This window comes from Phoca vitulina, unplaced genomic scaffold (genome assembly GCF_004348235.1).
Source record: "Phoca vitulina isolate PV1807 unplaced genomic scaffold, GSC_HSeal_1.0 scaffold101, whole genome shotgun sequence".
Taxonomy (NCBI): domain Eukaryota; kingdom Metazoa; phylum Chordata; class Mammalia; order Carnivora; family Phocidae; genus Phoca; species Phoca vitulina.
Genome location: NW_022589804.1, coordinates 1,198,729 through 1,218,054, shown reverse-complemented (window position 1 = coordinate 1,218,054; position 19,326 = coordinate 1,198,729). Strand labels below are relative to the sequence as shown.

Here is a 19,326-nt window from a genome sequence, read left to right as displayed (position 1 = left end):
TGGGGAAGGGCTTGATGACGGCCGTTTGGTTGGGGTTCTCCTTCTTGTTGATGTGGATGGACAGCCGCTGCCACAGGTGCTGCCCCCGGCTGCTCTTCTCGTTCTGGGCCCACGTGACGGATTTTCCGTTGGAACTGCGGAGAGAAGGGAGACCAGAGGTGATTCGAAGGTTCCCCAGTGCTGGGTGATGGGACTCGGATTGGGAGGGACTTTTCCTGGTCTTTCAGGAAATAAGGCGTCGGAGGACACCATGGGCAGAGATCTTGCAAGTGGCCTTCGGTTTATCATTACCACGAAAGTGTGTCGCGGGGGATAGTAGGAAGGATAAAGGATGGAGGTTATGGAGATCCCGCAGCAGTTCTGAGCCCACCGGGAGTGCAAGGGCTGGTTATGCTGCCGAGCTAGAAGCCAGGGTTTACAGTATTGGGGCGGTGTATAGAAGTGCCTGGTACTGGGCAAGGCTTCCTGAAGTTGGCAGCCTCGGGAAGGATACCTTAGACCTGGGACCTCAACTCACCAACTCAGTCATCAAGGGGAGGGAAAGGGTACGAGTCAAGGGTTACCAGGAAATAGTCGTTCCGGGTCACTGTTTTATTCTGCACGCCAACCATTGGTGTATTTGACTAGGGATTTCTGTCGCATCTCCTGACTTTGAACATGGTTTTAGTTATCCTGGCTTATCTGCTGGGAAATAGGAATTCAGTGAACACATACACAAATTTCTAATTAATTAGAGCGTTTCTACTTCACCCAAATTTTCCTCACAAATTTGTTTTTAGGCCTAAAACTTGAATAACAATTCTATGAGGGAGCATATTGCCTTTGGCACCAGCATATTGATTTCCCGTTAGGGTCTTGATGAGTGTTACCTGGTTCACTTGACTTCTTAGGACCTTTCTCCCTCCTGCCTTTCCCCGAGCAGTCCATTTTGGTTTCCACCCTGGGGTCTGACAGCTGCTTTGATGAAGATACAATTGGTGCTCACCCTCAGGTGCCGACTGTGTCCTTCTTACCATTAAATAGGACACAACTTCTAAAACTACAGACCCTCTATCAGGAACCTCACTAATATTCAGAGGATGTGGCCTGACCTTCAGGGATGTTCTATGGAGACCCTGGGGGGATTTCTCAGCACAAAGGATTCCAAGATCTCTGTAACTAGGGGGATCTCTTTTGTCCATACAGCTCTGTCCTAGGTGCTATGACCAAGAGATCACCTTGGGCAGTTTATGAACAAAAGGTTTTGGCCACTCAGTTTTCTCATCTCAGCCAGGGGTGATGAAACTTAATCATACATAAACTCGTCTAAGGCATTTGTCAACTATCCCAGGCAGCACCCCAGGAGATTCTGATTGTCTGGATTTTACACGCCCTCCATCCCCAAAGTGATGATGCAGCAGGTGTTTCCCAAACTGAGAAACTAGCAGGAAGCTCTCCTTTCTTTCTGGGTTCCCATTGCTCCCTTGGCCTCCTTGCTGGAGGGCTGAACTGCTTTCGCCAGGCAGGGGACTGACTTGTATCTGGAGCGCACATGCCTTGAGCTTCCAGACTGCAACTGCCAGATCCACTCTGCCTGAGACACCTACTCCTTTGATAACAGACCCATGTTTCTGCAGCTGCTATGACAGGATGCTTCCTCTTTCCCATACTGCTTCTCATTTCTTCATCTGTCCCTTTCTTCTTTGTGGTCTTCCTTTTTCTGCTTCTTCCTCTTGAGATCTCATTCCATTTAATCTACCCAATATTTTGCAACCTGGTATCATTCAGAATTCTGGAATGTGATAATTCCCCCACCCCTGCCCCTCTTCCTGCAAAGGATGGATAAATTCTTTCCAGGTTTGGAGGTTGCTGTGCATCCCCAGTAGCAGAATGGGCCCTGCCAACCTAACTTTCCTTTCTAGGAGAGTTTCCGGATTTGTTTCTACATTTTTGCATTAACCTGACCTGCCACCTTTTATGTTTTTAGTGCATTACTTTCTTCTTCCTAGGTGTCTACTAACTTCTGGAACACGGCACAGAAGAAATGGGCCGGACTATTTATGGGATTTCATTGGGAGGATGGTTGCCAACAACCCCTTTTCTCTCCTACCAGCAGGATAAGAAAGAGGCATCTTGGGAAGGACAATTAGTCTTTCAGGTTGCTGAGGCAATTTTTAATACAAAGCATGGGCTAGAAACTAGAAGCTTAACTGGATTTATCCTACTAAGCTTTACTATAGAAAGATTCTTGCTCCCAACATAGAGAGGTTTTGATGGAACATAACTGTGGGTATTGATAGTGACAGTCTTTGGAGTCATATGTTGTAGTGCCTAAAAACATGATGGCAGATTGAAAAGCGTTTGGATGAATGTGCGAGAGGGAGGCTATCCTACCCAGCCAATCTGCACAGAGTACTGACATTTTCTTGGTCATGCCTTTGCTCATAATGTCCATGGTCCTGTAGGAGAGAGAGCACCAATCGGCATACCAATGGAAATGGATGCTGGAGACACCAGAGAATTGGAGGCCAAATCTGAGTACTTCATTTCATTCCTTGGGTCATGAAAGGTTTTTTTTTTTTTTTTTCCAAAATGGGAACTTTTAATAAGCATCTGATGGACGAATAGGATTCTTAAGCTAGCAGGACCATTGTGTGGTATCCTGGAAAGTGCAGTGGACAGAGGAACCTAAAATCTGTGTTCTAATCCTGGATCTGCCAGCCTCGATTTTTGGAAAATAATGGTCTGTAAGCCTTGGTAAAAAGCCGAGAGGATATCATTTAGTGAAGGTGGTTGTGAAGATTCAATGAGACAGTCCAGGTCAAAGGTTCTTGTAAGGAGAAGGTATCTAAGAGTATTAGTTTTTGCATTCCATGTGAATACTGCATTTCAGAAAATAAAAACAATATACTCAAGAGGTTTTGAGCTCTGGCTGAGAAACAGAGAATTCAGTGTAAAGTAAAATATTTTATGTGGTAAAGCCATAAAATATTTTTGGTTGTTCCATTGGGTTTGGTCTGTGGGACTTTTTCCATGGTAAGTTATCTACTTGGTGATCCATCCACTTCACTAAATTCTACATTATTCCTCTTCCACAATTTACCTCTTCCTGATATGCTCTTTCATGGTGCTCCCTCCTCTCTATCTCTTCCTTCCATTTTGACCAAACTCTTCCTTTTTTTTTTTTTTTTTTAATTTTACCTTAATTGCTTTTTCTTGAGAGAAGCTTTTCTGACCCCACCTGACTAGGTTAGATTCCTAGAGTCCTTGCATTAGGCACTTAATAACAAGGTATGTCTGCCTCATCTGCTGGAGTGTTCTGAGGGTAGAGGCAGAGGGTTCTTTGTTTCCTGTTATAGCCATAGTACCCAGTGCGTGGTCTAGAACACAGTATGTGCTCAATAATATCTTTGAACTAATAATTGAGTGGATAAGTACATTTCATTTCAAAAAACCCATGCTGAATTGTTTTTGTTAGAATTACGTTTTAAAAATAATTCAATATTAAAAATCAATGTCAATGAAATTCTATTTATTTTCTCTTATGGATCTACCTACTTTTTATATAACTGTAATCAGTAGTGTTCAGTGTATGCAAATAAAAAATATTTCATTAAGTACAAAAACACAGATCTTCATATCTCCTATGAAAATTACAAAGGAACTATTTGTTCCTTCTTTGTAATTTTATACATATATGTTTAGATGTATATGTGTATGTATGTACGTGTGTGTGTGTGTGTGTTCTAGTGAAACTTCTCAGTGATGAAAAGGGTAATTTATAAAGCATAGGACCTCTGCAGACCTCACCATCAAGTCTTCCAACCAGTTGAGATAAAATCATCACTGTTGCTGCTGTTGAGATTTTTTTTTTTCTTTCCTACATCAGGATTATACATTTGCCCTCAGGGCCCTGAGGTAAGAAAAGGGAAAGCGAACTTTTCCTTACCTGTCTATAGCACCTGACCTTCCCCACTGAATATTTTAGGCATTAGAAAAGAAGGAAAGAGGAATGGAGAGAGACGGAACAGATGGTTTGCTACATCTGGAAAGGACAGTTTGGCCAAAAAAACCCTGTAAAAACTCTGTGCTCTGTCCAGGCACCAATTAACCCTTTGCCAAATATAATACTATGTAATCTAATGTTCTTTCTACTATGACAATTGGTTCTTTTCTGGCAGGGAGAAAAAAGCATTTTGATAATGTTGTTTGAGGGTTGCATTTTTTTGTTTGTTTTTTGTTACAGTTTGTGTTTGCCAAAATGACACCTTCTACCTTTGTTCTCAGAAGTCTGTTCTTCCTTTTTCTATTCCATGCGTGACACATAAATAATTTATTCACTTTAAGCAGGCTCTGAATGTCAGCTCAATGACCTCTCCCAGTTTCTCTATTCACCTGCCAAAACCTGTAGGAATTAGCATTCTGCCACTGCAAACCATCATTAGGAGGCAAATGTTAATAAAGAGAGTTTGACCATCCAAAAAGTCTATGGAATTTAGAATTTTTGTGTTCATTTTAAATGGCTATCGAATAAAAATAAAAAACTTTTAAAAAATGGCTGTTGAATGACCTGTGTGGTTCTTTCCTGAGAAATTGTTTAGGGCTTTATTAAGGCCATATAAATAATTAAAATCCTCAGAATATTTCACTGAATTAAAAAAAACTATGCCTTTATCCTCTCTTTTGTTACATGGTTTAGGAGTACCTTCGTGAGTTGTACAGATCTAAGGCATCAAAATAATCAAATATATTCTTTGAAAATTAGCACATTCTTTTCATGAAAAAATTATCTTCATTACTAAACCTCTCTTGTTTATGATTTTGAGTTGAGAGGCAGCCAGGAGAGAGGAACGGTAAGATTATGAGCTTCCTAATACAAAAAATATTTTTAAAAAATTTTAAAAAGCTTGTAATGTCACTAGCAAATACGTCTTTGGAATGACTTCAGAAAATAGGCCAGTAAAAGAATGTCATGAATTAAGAATATTATAAGCTGGGCGCCTGAGTGGCTCAGTTGGTTAAGCGACTGCCTTCGGCTCAGGTCATGATCCTGGAGTCCCTGGATTGAGTCCCGCATCGGGCTCCCTGCTCGGCAGGGAGCCTGCTTCTCCCTCTGACCCTCCCCCCTCTCACGTGCTCTCTCTCTCTCTCATTCTCTCTGTCTCAAATAAATAAATAAAATCTTTGGGAAAAAAAAAAAAAAAGAATATTATAAGCAGAAAATTTCCAATTGCAGTTCCATTTCCTGCACATTTTCTTAAACTTTTGCTTGCCATAATTTGCTTTGAATTACAAAATATGGAAATAAGGTTTTTAAAAGATAATGAGGAATTTGATATTGTTTATATTCAGACACTCTAAATTAGGTGGAATAATTTCTTTCTGAGCCTTGTCTAAAATCCGACATCTTGATTTTGACAATTACACTGAGAAATACACCATAATATATAAGAAAATGGCAGAGTCATCCATATAAATTTCCCCAGTTACAGCATAAATGGATATAAATATCCATCTTGCTGACAAAAACAAGTTAAATGGCCGTGATGATGTGTGCATTAGAAATACATATATAGATAAAAACACTTGAGTAAATGGAAATGAATTACCTACAGTGACACAATCGAAGCACTATCACCTTATATTTGCATAGTGCTTTATAAAGTACTTTAGGAACACTGATTGTCAAAGGTAGATAGGATCAATGTCTTGGTCCTCCTTTCAAACATGAGAAAACTGAGGCTCAGTGAGATAGGCGATTTGCCTAAAGTTAAGCAGTTAGAAAATGACAACATGGAACCAATACCATCTCATGATTTCCAATTCATTTTTCATGACAGGACACCATCCATATTTGTTTTTTAAAGTGAGCTGTCATTTCATGGAAGAGAAGCCCTCAGATGTTACCTGGTGATGATATGCATTTTTAAGTCGATCAGTTAGTCATTTGATTTATATTCTCTATCACCGTATGTCTTTATTCTTCTTAATCATATACTTTGAAGTCTCAAGAAAGCACCCTACATCATTCTTTGGTTGTTAACTCAAACAGCACAGGTTGACCAAGCACTTCTACTAGTCAAGGATAAGGACGATGCCTCAATGATGAAGGCACTTATTTATACCACCATATAAATAAATATCATATAGCAATTTTCAGCCCATCTTCTTTTTTTCCCCATGCTGTGATCTAGTAAAAGACAGTTGTCCTGTGTGTAGCACACTTATTTTCTCTCTTATTTTGGCACACCATTAAATGAGAATGTTGTAATTTCAAGGATAACTATTTTGCAAATTTTGGCATTTCAGCTAATATTGTAACAAATGACATGTGATACCTCTGCAAATGATTGTGACTGATCAGTATTTTTTGGTACTGTGGTGGAGAGTTGCTGATATGAGACTTCCCTCCAAGAGGGCAAGAGAGAAGATGCACATAGAAGGCTAACAATATGAGTTACTCATAGTATTTTGATAGAAAGAGGTTATTTTTCTTTTCCCTGAGTCCTTGAAAGAAGGAAGCAGATGGGCATGTGGAAGGGTGCTGAGGACAAGGAGAATGAGAGATTGTGGAGCATGGGAACAAGTAGCTTACTGGGTAACTGTAGGGTACAGATCACAAGGGATTCAAAACTTCACAAGAGCAAGAAACCATTTCTAGCAGGAGGGGAGTGGCCAGGGAATGATGCTTGCCTCCAGAAGACAGATTGTATCTACACCTTGAAAAATTAGTAGATTATGGCAAAATCCAATAAGAGCACTAGGCATTGCCCTCCAGGAAAGATAGCAGTGACATAAGTTCAGGAATCCACAAAGGATATTCTAAGATAAGCAGTAGTCCTGTGTGGGGATGGATAAAGCATCAGCAGGTAAGAGTTTGGACTTTTTTGTCTACTATAAAAGTGCTTTGTGGCCACCCATGACCTGCAAGGATCTTCTTTCTTTTCCTTTCTTTTGCTATTTTAATAACTCATTGGTAATTAACCTTGGACTTCTTATCAGTGTCTGGAAAAGATAGGTGGTCTAATATATTTGACCAGAGAGATGGTCTAATTATTAGATACATATGTAAACTACATACTTGATCAATAAATGAATGAATATATAAAGAAATACTCATGAGTTCTTTTCTGTGTTATTCTTCATCTGTAAGAATTCTTTTGTGTTATTTAATCTTTTAGGTATTCAATATTTCTGGAGCTCAACAAAAACAATTAAATGTAGGAATCATGCCAAAATCTTCTTTAAAACCTCACTGCAGATTCATCCATTGACATTACTCCTTGTCTGCCCCAGTGCTGGTCCTACTTCAGGAATATGTTAAGGCCTAATTAATATCTGTTAAGTTAATTAGTCCTTCAGGCAATAAGGAACCAAGAAAATTGAACAAGCAAAAGAGTGGTGTCCAGGGTAGATTTAAGAAGCTGTTTTCAGGGGCACCTGGGTGGCTCAGTTGTTAAGCATCTGCCTTCAGCTCAGGTCATGATCCCAGGGTCCTGGGATTGAGCCCCGCTTCGGTGGCTCCCTGCTCAGTGGGAAGCTGGCTTCTCCCTCTGCTCCTCCCCCTGCTTGTGTTCCCCCTCTCACTGTGTCTCTCTCTGTCAAATAAATAAATAAAATCTTAAAAAAAAGAAGCTATTTTCATAGCGCAGGGGACACAGTATTAAGATGCTAACAGATGTGGAAAAAATGAAGGCAAAAAGGAATATACTGATCTGAAGACTGCTATGAAAGAAAAAACATTTGTCCTTGTCCATTGGTATCAGAGGAATGCAGAGAAAAGTTGCTCACTGGGGAAAGAAGTTTCAAGGAAGGATTTGCAAATAAAGTGGAGATTAACGAGGCCTTAAAGCCTGGAGAATGTTAAAATAACACGGATAAACAAAATCCAATTAATACGTGTGTTGCATATATGGCAAAGCAGCTAATGCCACATGCTCAATCCCAGGAAACCCTTCCAACAACCTGGTGGGGTGGACTTCTGCCTCTGTTTTAAGTAGCTGGGAGCGAGCTGTGGCTGCCTGCGTCTACGATAATTCCCCCAGAGAATGTCACTTGCTAGGCATTTAGTCCTTAATAAAATCCTTGTGGGACGAGAACCACTTGGCCCTATTTTAACTAGGCTTTGGTTTAATAGGATGCCTTTTCAACAGGCCACAGTCCATCCAGGGGTTATTAAAGTGCTCTGTGCTTCTAGCTGCTGCTTGCCCCACATCCTCCTAAGGAGAAGGCATCTTACGAAGGCCATGACGCAGCAACATGTGCCAAGCAGAGGCAAGCTGTTGGATCACCACAGAGTTCTCTTTCTCAAGTGAAGCTATTTTTTTAAATCTAAAATTCAGTAACCCGAACTCAAACTTCAAACTAAACTACTCCTCGTACTGAGATGTAAGTTCTAGGCTTTAGTTGAGGTGCTTCAACTAAGATTGGAGAATGTTTTTTATCCAAAACGGAAATTATTTTTTTCCAGCAATTACTACAAAGCCCAGATTACAATTTCATAAAGAGAGAACAACAAAAGACACGGCTATTTTACGTCCCTTGGCTGATGCTGCCGAGAGGACTTGGTGGAGAAATCCAGCTTGATTTAAAGCTTGAATAAAACATGGGATTAGGATTGATGACTAAGAAGAGGAGAATCCTGGGATGATAATAGCTCCCCCTGGAATAGAACTTCACACCTCCCAAGGTGTTTTCATCTGTTTTATTATATTTGACCTTCACAACAGCTGTCTAACATAACACTTACTGCATGGTATTTTAAATCACTTATATACAAGTCTGTTTCTGCACGAAGCCTGGAACACTCCAAGGGCAGTGACTATGTGCATTTCCTATGCTTGGTATGGTGCCTGGTGCAGGGTAGTGGGCTGGGAGTATCAGGGAAATGAAGCAAATTCTATCACTTGAATGCCTCATATAAACATATTATTAGGGATGCCTGGGTGGCTCAGTTGGTTAAGCAGCTGCCTTCTGCTCAAGTCATGATCCCGTGGTCCTGTAATCCAGTCCCGCATCGGGCTCCCTGCTCAGTGGGGAGTCTGCTTCCCCTTCCCCTCCTTCCCCCCACCCCGCTCATGCTCTCTCTCTTGCTCTCAAATAAATAAATAAAATCTTTAAAAAAATAAACAGATATTATTAACCTGTACTATAGATGCAAAACCTGAGATAAGGAACTTGTGCCCAAGTCAAATAAAAGGCAAAATACTGCCCCAAATTGGACTTTAAATCCAGAGTCATTGCCAGCATGTCATATTGTCTGTGTGCTAAGGACACACCAAAACTAAAGGGCTAACAAGACACATCCTTACGGAGCATCCAGGGAAATGATAACACCCAAGTCTGTGTCCATAAAATGACCTGATAATAAATTCCAAAGCTCTCTATTAACATTGACCTGAACATTGCATAGATGAATACCAAGGGAGTGGAGAATGTCCCAGGATTGTGATAATGGTTGCTGAAAAAATGACTTCTGCTTAGAAAAAAGATTCCTTATGCCTTATGCATAATAAGTGATGAATTAACATTTTTAAAAATAAATAATCCTTATGGTAAAGAATCCATTCAAAATGACTCATGAAACATAGGATTAGATGAAATAGTGATTCAAGTTTCCAGAGCACTTAGCTCTGCTGAATAGTTTGCCCTTATTTTGGTATTATCCACCTATTGGGAGTATGGCAATAAGATTAGGTGGACATTGCAAGATTTTATCCATATTTTGTGGTGGGAGTAAAAGTAGCCAGTATGCCTCTGGCATTGACTTCTTCCTCTAGAATACAAGAATTTGAACTGATAACTCCAAGGCTGCTCCTTTTGTGGCCTTAGTTCTATCAGAGACAGTTCTGGTTCCCTTCTTCCCATTTACAGGAAATTATAAGCTATCAAATCTTTTGTCTCAAAATATACACAAAGATGTATATTTGTACATAACTACTAAATTATCTTATATATGTATTTCATGGGCAAGGACAGCAGCCTTACAAAAGATTTTGACCAGCTCCTTTTTTTTTTTTTTTCACCCAACAAAAAGGATGTTAGACAAGAAGAGGACTGAAGGAAACTGAGAGCAGAGAGCTGGGGAACCCAAGCAGTCCCATTACTATGTTGTATTATGCCACATATGTATTATGTGTGTATTATGCCAGGCTGAAAGAAGAAGTAGAATATACTCACAGCAATTAGTGATTCTATTGGAAAAATAAGCAAAGGAAATTAGGAATCTGGTTTATATTTTTATATTTGTGGCACTTACTAAAGTTAATCATTTCTAGTCCAATCACAAGACATTAGCTGAACCCAGTTTTTGTCAGACTTACAAAATATTTCCCTAAGAAATTTCTTATAATAAGATTTCAGGAATTATTATAAGTTACTCAAAAATCTATAACTTTGTTCCTTTGTTTTCTTTTTTTTAAGATTTTATTTATTTATTCGAGAGCGAGCAAGAGAGAGAGAGCACGAGTAGGGGAGGAGTAGAGGGAGAGGGAGAAGCAGACTCCCCACTGAGCAGGGAGCCCGATGCAGGACTCTGGGATCAGGACCTGAGCCAAAGGCAGATTCTTAACTGACTGAGCCACCCAGGTGACCCTGTTCCTTTTTTTTTTTTTTCCTGATCAATATGCTTTTATAAAACTGGTTGGCAAACTGTATAGAAAGTAAGAATGACCATAGGTGGTTCATGAATAAATGTCTCCATGGTCAAATAAATTAAGTAGATTTAAACAGCTTTCTGTGGAACTTCTCAAGTCTGTCTGCCTGCCTTCCTAACTTCATTTCCTTTTCTTCCTTTCTCCCTCCCTCCCTCCCTTCCTTCCTTCCTTGTTCCTCAGAGTGCTCACCTGGTGTGCCTGGAGGTGGGGCAGAGGGAGAGGGAGAAACAGAATCTTAAGCAGGCTCCATGCCCAGGCATCCAAGCCCCCCTCAAGTCTTTGTTTTGTAAGCATTACTGAAAATCTCCAAGAAGGACATATAGCATGTAGTATTGGCTACACTAATTTCATCCATACTGTCACTTCTGCCTTTTCTTCTCTCCTGCTCATGGAGAATCTCTTGCGCTTAGTCTAACATTCTTCAGAATATAGTTTGTGAAGTTTTCTTCCAGGGATTCTAAAAACCTGAACTTGAAACTGCATCTCATGTCGCTTTCTCCCTTCCTCATTCAAATCTAGGCCTTATTATCTGGATCACAGATATAACTATACCTTAATGTAGCCTGCTCCTCCAGTTTCCATCAGAATGAGTTTTATTCCTTTACTGTCAGGGGCACGTGGGTGGCGCAGTCAGTTAAGCATCCAACTCTTGGTTTCTGCTCAGGGTCTGATATCAGGGTCATGAGATTGAGCCCCAGGTCAGGTTCCACCCTCAGGATGGAGTCTGCTTGAGACTCTATCTCCCTTTCCCTCTGCCCCTCCCCTCTGTGCGCTCTCTCTCAAATAAATACATAAATCTTTAAAAAAAAATAAAAGAAAAAGATTGTCAGTTTTTGCCTTAAAAAACCTCAAGTTTAGTGGGAAGAGACAGGTGACCAGATAATATGCAGTATTGGAGGTAAACTCAAAATACTTTAAAATTATGAGTTTGGGTGGATGTAAAATAGATTGTAAGAATTTTGGAAAGGTTTCAAAGAGGAATTGACATTAGATTTGGGTTTTGAAAACTGAGTAAGAGTTTGCCAGGCAGAATAGGAATGGGGGTTGGAAAAGATGGATTCAAGGAGCAAGGAGGGGCAATTCAGTTGGAGACACAGCATGTGTTAGAGTGTGAAATTGTAGAAAGGAGTCCGTGTGTTTGGAGAGTGGTAAGAAATTTGGGGTTTCTGGAGAAGAGAACACATGTGCCAAAACATGAATAAAGGTTAAGAGTTAGAATAGGGTTAGTGTGTGAAGGTCCTTGAATGCATGGGTTTGGATTTTATCTCAGGTGGCGGATATCATAGTGGCTAGAGCGTGAATTCCAGAATCAAACTGAGTTTGGTTCCAGTGTGGACTTTATTGTTTATCTTTTTAAAGATGAAATAAGAGATCATAGAGGTAAAGCACTTAAGCCAGTGTCTGGTGTATCTAAGCACCCAGGGAGAACCATGGGAGAACATGAATTTTATTTTATTTATTTATTTTTAAAGATTTTATTTATTTATTTGACAGAGAGAGACACAGCGAGAGAGTGAACACAAGCAGGGGGACCGAGAAAGGGAGAAGCAGGCTTCCCACGGAGCAGAGCAGGGAACCTGATGCTGAGCAGGGAGCCTGATGCGGGGCTTGATCCCAGGACCCTGGGATGACCTGAGCCAAAGGCAGACACTTAACGACTGAGCCACCCAGGTGTCCCAGGAGAACATGAATTTTAAAGCAGAGAAATTATATCATTGAATTAATTTCATTGATATTAGTAGATTTTATTGTACATACTTTCCCAGAATTGATTGTTGAGAAAACAACCATGTTGGCAGGTGGAGAATGGAAGAAAAGACCAAAAAAAAAGGACTTTCTAAGCTGAGTAGCCTTGGGTAACAGTTATACTAAATAGAATCTATTGAATGCCTGCTAAGTGCTGTGCTTGCATTATCTCATTTAGTTTTCACAGCATCATATAGTAAGGGAAGTGCTCTATTATTATCCTCATTTTGCAGACAATGGAGATTAAGGAGGTAAAATGGTGGCTCGAGGTCACACTGGCTAGTGCTGGAACCAGGTTTTAAAGTCTTTGATTTCAGAATTTTCACTAAATCACTCTACTGTATAGATTATTTAATATCCCTGGGCCTCATTTTACTCATCTGTACCATGGAAAGATCATTCTTGGGAGAATTTAGTGCATAACCAATGGGAAGGGACTGCTACAGTGTTTGATGCATAGTAATTACAGCAAGGGTAATAACTGGATATTGTTATTTGCTTTAGAACATCTCTAATTGTAAGTTAGAACATTAATCTGAAACTGACTTTGGGGAGGAATGAAGAGAAGACTACTGCAAGAGTCCTATCACTATGAAACTAGCTGGCTTCATACTGGAAAGACAGAACGTTGCTCTCTGTGGCTCTGAATTTAATATAACTCTGTGTGAAGTCCTTTCTGAACACTCAGTTCAGGTTAATATTATTTAGTTTCTATTACTCTTAATTCTATTTGCACTGGCATAAGCTGTAGTTTTTGATATCAAATGAGGAGTTAATGGGACACATAAATTTTCCTGTGGGACAGGGGTTTCTGTTGCATTGCAATTATCTGTTTTTTCTGACTCTGTTCTCCTGTGGACTACAGACTTTCAAGGGCTCAGTCAAGTCTTTGTCATCCATTTATCTCCAGAGTCTTTTAAGTGCTTGGCTCATGGTAGGTGCTTAATAAATGAGCATTACATGAGGGAAGAAATAACTGAATCAAAGAAAGGCAAAACAGTCTTAACACACACATCACATTTTGGGATTGCTTTTCAAATCTGAGTTCCTCATGCCTATGACATCACCATTACCAGATTCTCTGAAGGCTCTATGAAATATTAATACTCATTAAAATTAGATGCTACACCTACTAGGTGAAAATCAGTTACTCAAGTGATTGGGGATTAATACATCACCTAACTGATATCATGACATTGCAACAGTAAGAATAACCACATACCACCCTCCTTCCTTCAAGCCCTGGAGGGGGACTATAGATCTATTTCATTTGATTAGGGAGCATTTTTCCAAAGAGAGACCCGGAGGCTCAGAATGTCTGTGCCTCTCCTTCACGGGGTACAACATGAGCACTTCAGAACGCAGACTCCTTTGAGCACTCCGATAGAATGGCCTGGCTGAGACCAGAGATAATAACTTTCACTGTTGAGGTTTTAGCCATCTCTGAGGTGGACCATCTCAGTGTGAACTCACACGAGAATTCCCCATTCTTAGAGCACCTCCCTGTTTCGGACTCTCTTTCACTTCTCCTGCAATCAGGAGGTCTCTGCTCTGAAACACACTTAGACTGTCCACTGTGGAAATATGAAAAGATGGCAAGTTATGCTCAATTCCGACAGAAGGGGAAAAATTCACATAAAAGGAAAACAACAACATGATATTTCAGGAAGCTAGAGTGTTAGGGATACATAGAATGTTCTTATTCCTTTCCAAATGTGGGGGTGGAGGCAAAAGGGAGAAGTGAGGGAGTGTCTCTAAGGCCCTGTCATTATTTCAGGGAAGATGACAGTGTTCAGCTCTAGGGCTGCATGCACCAGAAAACTTTCTCTCTCTGCCAGGTAACTTGGCTCTGGAAGAATCAGCCCAGGCATAAATTCTCCGGGTCCTGTCCTTTGCATAAGTTTCAGCATAGAAAACATAGGCAAATGAGATGCAGGGTGACACTCCAGGGTTTCTGCAATTGTTTGAGCTTCCCTTAGCCCCTCCCTGGGACAGTTGTTTGGTTAAGGCCACAGAACCAGCCCAGATGTTTGCAAAGTAAATATGCTTGACTCTGACTCTGGGAAGCAACTGGTGGGGGTGGGGAAGAGTGGGAGCTGATAAGAAAAAGGGCCTCAACAGCTGATGCTAGAAGTATCTGTAGAAGTCCAATAGTGATTCTTTCCCCAGCCCTTCTATTCAGTTCCAGAGGAAGCACACTGGGATTAACTGCTGTAACCTCTTATTTAGAAATGGTCTACATTGCCGTTGTCTCCTCTCTGATACCTTTTCTCTTAATATTCATTTTCAACTTATTTCTCCCAGATAAATGTCATTGTGTGTGTATGTGTGTGTATTTATATAAACAAATATGAAGTTGGAAAAAAAGATTTGACAGTCTTAGACATTTTGGCCCCTCCTTTTATGGGTCTCTAGGCATTTTCTCCTCCCTAATGGAAAACTCTCTTAGAACACTGAAGGACTCACTTTCCCTCCCGCATACTTTCACTCTCTTCTATCAGGTTTTATTTAATGCTAAAGAAATGGGAAGGAAGAAAAAGTAGGAAGGGAAGACCATTTGTCCCCAATGAATTATGCTTATCCATGGGGCTGAGGTGGTCATTCCAACAGAACTATCCCTATTAGTGCATGCAATAGTCCCCTGGGCTTACCTGGATATATAAATGTAATAAGCCTTGTCATTACGTTGGCTATATCCAAACCAGTGAGGAAACAAAAGCTAACTATTATCTTGCTGTTGTAGAGAAACTTGGACTATTCCCAGTGTAGATACATTGAATTGCTGTCTCTATAGATCTGGACCTGACCCAAGGAATAATGGTCTGGTTGACCTGGAGTCCCCTTATCCTTTGTGTCCTACTATCTCCTATCCATCTCCTCACCCATATTCAATCAAGACTGCAAATCTAATCGTTGGGCTGATTGGATCTAAACACTCCCAAGAACAATGCATGACACAATGGAGACCTAATGTTTACTACAAATAGCTCCATGTCATCTCCTAGATGAATGGATTATTCCACAATCTCAGTTTATGGATATAAATTGGAACGACCTAGGAAACTTGTTACAGTACAGATTTTGTCTCAGTACATTTGATAGGCAGACAAGTTTGGGAGGTCCAGTCCTAGACAATTGCTTCAAATCAGAAGTCACTCTGGACAGAGCCCCTGTATTCATTTGAGACAGTCATTTTCACCTTGTCCAGCCAACTCCAGTGCTGTTTGACTGATTTTCAAGGACAGGAATTCTGGCACTTTGTCATATGTGAATGGAAGGAAACCAGTAGGCCCAATAGTGGTCTGTTGTGTTACTCCCACAAAATGATCCATTGAGGCTTATCTTCTGGACACATTGAGATCCAAAGATGGCTGTATAAAGGGATCATGGGCAGAAGGACATCAGATACACTAATGTGCACACACATATATATGCCTACACAGGTACACACGCTCTCATTGCCTTGGACAAAGCTGGCCAAGCTCTCGGCCAGGGCTGCTCTAAATGATTGGTCAGACTATATGCTACACAGTTCCAGGTACCATTTTCACAGAAAGCAACATGAATTCCACTGCCCCCCTCCAGAAATTGTGCCATGTGGTGGTCCTTGGAAAAAGTTAGACATTATTTTGAAAGCCAGAAGGAGCCTACTACAGAGGAAGCAAATACAATGGTTGGGGTGAAAGTTCAACAGGGCTCCACAGGATTATCTTCTTGCCGTGCAGATGGATCCCAAGTTCTGCTCTCAGTACACGCACACACACATGTACACACTGTACTTCCTGCACCTCCCCTTTTCTTTCACCCAGGCTGACCTGCAGGAGCTTCCCTTCCACACCTTTGTACCACCGATGGATGGGGAAATGCCACAACAAAGTAGAAGTAGAGAGTTAGTTCATGGTGAGTGAGTCCCCAGCTCAAGGCTCCTCCGACATTCTGAAACTGTTTAATGCCAATCTTGACAGTACTTGTCTCCAGAGCCCTTTTCTTGAAATGCGGTCCCATGCAATAAAGCACGTTCATTTCATGCAACACAGCTAAGTTGATGCTTATAGTTCTAAATAACCCAGTTGACTGGGCATAGCTCAGTTGGGAGTGCCTGGTAGGAAGGAACATGCATAGCGCAGCGACAGGGGGTGTTGGCCACCAGACACAGAGAAAGAAAGGAGCTGCAAAGCTATGGTAGCTAGAGGAGGACTAGCTTTCCAGATTTCAGTTCATGAAAAGCCTCTTGCCTCGACAGCTCACTAGTTTGGCATGGCATTTGACCTTGGCTGTAAGATGATGTTACACTGAAAGGAAGTCAGATTAATTCCCAGGTTTCTCTGGGGTCAGGGCTGGAATCTTCCCTCATTGCAGTCCCTCCCTCAGAACCAGTCCTAGGCTTTTGTATTTGTTTTGACAACTGATTGGACAGTCCTGAAACGTGAATTGCCTCCAATCTCTTCCACTTTGCAAACTCCAGAAGCATTTGACCAGTAAGTTAAACTCCATGGGAGAACTGAATGTGAGCTAAGGCTTCAGACATGCAAAGCACAGGACCCTGGGAAACAGCAGCATCTGGGACAGGAGGCTCCCATCACTTCACATGGGGATGGCATGGGTTTTGCAAATCAAACACACACAGAAAACCAGTGGTGGCCCCGGTTGGACACACTGCATGGGGGACACAGTGGAGCGAGGACCTAGACCAGGGAGCCGCCTGTTCCTCTAGCTTGCGGACATTGAGTTCACACCACCTCAGGCCACTCACAGTTTGCTTACCTGCTCATTGTTGCTCTCCCACCATTCCCCACACTCCCTTTGGGGGTGAAACACTCTATTTCCGACTTGTGCTGGGCCAGTCTCCTGTCTTTGTACCTGGTAAGCATGAACAAGGACAGGAGCAAACAGAAAGATATGATTGTGTGCTTAACTGGCCAGGCTGAGGAAGAGCGGTGGCTGCAGAGGGTGGTCCCATGGTAAAGCGGGCTTCTGCTCTTCCCTGCAGCGGCTGACCTGTAATACGTATTAGATGCTTGTGATGGCATATGGATCACGTTGGGCATGATTTTGTTACTGCTTTTTAAACCACACATGATCTACCCTTCTACATGGCCTATTACTCTATACTGTCAACACATTTAATAGTCAATGGTAAAAGGAAGGCAATTCCTAGCTTCTAAGCAAAAGATTAATATCAATAAATTAGAATTCATTTAGTGTTTACCATGCACCAGACATGGTGCTAGGATTTTACCTAAATTTAATCCTGGCAACAATCTGTGGCAGAGGCTCTGTTATGATTATATCCATTTTACTGAAGAGAAGAAACCTAAAATTGTAAGGATTAAGTAGATTGATCAAGGATTTTGAACACAGGGAGTCTAAGTTTAGAACCCACACTTTTAGTCATTGTAATGTGTTGCCTTCCATTGTGGTTTTTTTTTTTTTTTCAAATTGTTCTTTTCATTAACAAAGCTTTGTTGAGTGGCATTATGTCTGAGCATTATATTAGAGCCTCATGATGCCAAAAGAGAAGAGATGCTTCTTGGATGTAAGACGCTCATATAACTATTAAGCTCAAGTTGAACAATCAGTATTGGGCTGCCTGCATTGTGGTGGATAGCTCAAACAGCTTTTGTATCAGAACTGGCAATTCACCACACGTAGAAGGTACTAGATGTTTCATCTAAAATAAGTTGTAAGGTTCCCAACATTAGTCTGCTATATGGACAGTTTTCAGAGACAACATACTTTCATAGAAATAATCTTTTTTTATCCATCAGTTTAAGCCTGTAGGTAACTAAAGAGGGTACAATTATGCTCATTTGCCACATGAGGACACTGAGACTTAATTTAACTGACTTGACCAACATCACAAGCCTCACTGGTAAAGAATAACTGTTAGTAGAGCTGGCAAGGGCCCAAGACTCTTAAGGTTTATTGCCTTTTTCCTTTCTAAAACTGGAGCCTGATATGATGCCACTTCATCCATGCCCCTGGATGAACAGGCAGTGATAAAGTGACTTGGTATTAGAAGACTTGTTTACCCTTGGTATAGTCATCTTATCCTTAAGTTTCTTTTCTTGCTGTCTCAAAATTAATATGAAATAAAACAAAATGCAATAAAAGCAAAGTCATTATTAGTCCTGGATAGAGGCCTTTCTCTTAATTTTCTTTTCTTTTAAGATGTTAAAAGTATTTAGTATTTGAATAAAAATGGCTCATTAAATCAAGCCAAGTGGATGGAATGGATTACCTTATTCAATAGACTTTAGTTGAGCATCCATTTAATTCTAGACAATGCACTTTGGCCTAGAGATATAGAGATAAATAATCCATAGGTCCTGCTTCACAGAGTTCACAGTGTAGTGGAGAAGGAGGGGAAGAAGGAGCACGTTGTTTATCAGTTTCAGCCAATGATCAAGAGAGAGGGTCTTCTGGAGATTTCTAAGAACAGTTTCTCTTTCTTTCTTTCTTTCTTTTTTTACTCTTGGCAAACAAAACACTGGAAATCATGCTATCTTTTTGCTATGGACAATTGTCTGGTATGGTACTTAGCAATGCTACACACATGTTGTAGGCATGAGAGAAGGTAAGCCAACATTCTAAAAAATGGTGGCACAGAAGATTAGAAGAATGTAGGTCCTAGACAATATCTCTGAGCAATGGAATTAGCCTGTTTCATTTCAGAACTTTGTTTTATGTGAGTCTTATCATGTCAGCCACTTTGGATTAGGTTTTAGATTCTCTGATGCCAAAATCCTCCTAGCTTTTACTTTGCTTTTGTTGCTTTCTCTACCATAGCCGAGTCTGAGAATTTCTAAGGTTGTTTATAGCATTAGGTTTGGATATTTATAAGTTCTCTGTGTGTGTATTTATGAAGACCCTAAAGAAGCAAGTTACTAACAGATGCTCTAGTCTTACCTAATCATTTGTCTTCTTTTAAATATTATTCCCTTTT

At 40.7% G+C, this 19,326-nt stretch overlaps 1 protein-coding gene across 1 annotated transcript in view; it reads right to left on the bottom strand.

Moving 5' to 3' along the window:
• The window catches only part of GRM5 (glutamate metabotropic receptor 5), a 552,707-nt gene that overhangs the window by 5,851 nt on the left and 527,530 nt on the right, over positions 1–19,326 (bottom strand). The window contains exons 9-10 of the mRNA XM_032397660.1: positions 17,145–17,240; positions 3–134 (exon numbers count right to left, since the gene is read on the bottom strand). Coding sequence (XP_032253551.1) covers positions 3–134; positions 17,145–17,240 — 228 coding nt within the window. The remainder of the gene's footprint in view (positions 1–2; positions 135–17,144; positions 17,241–19,326) is intronic.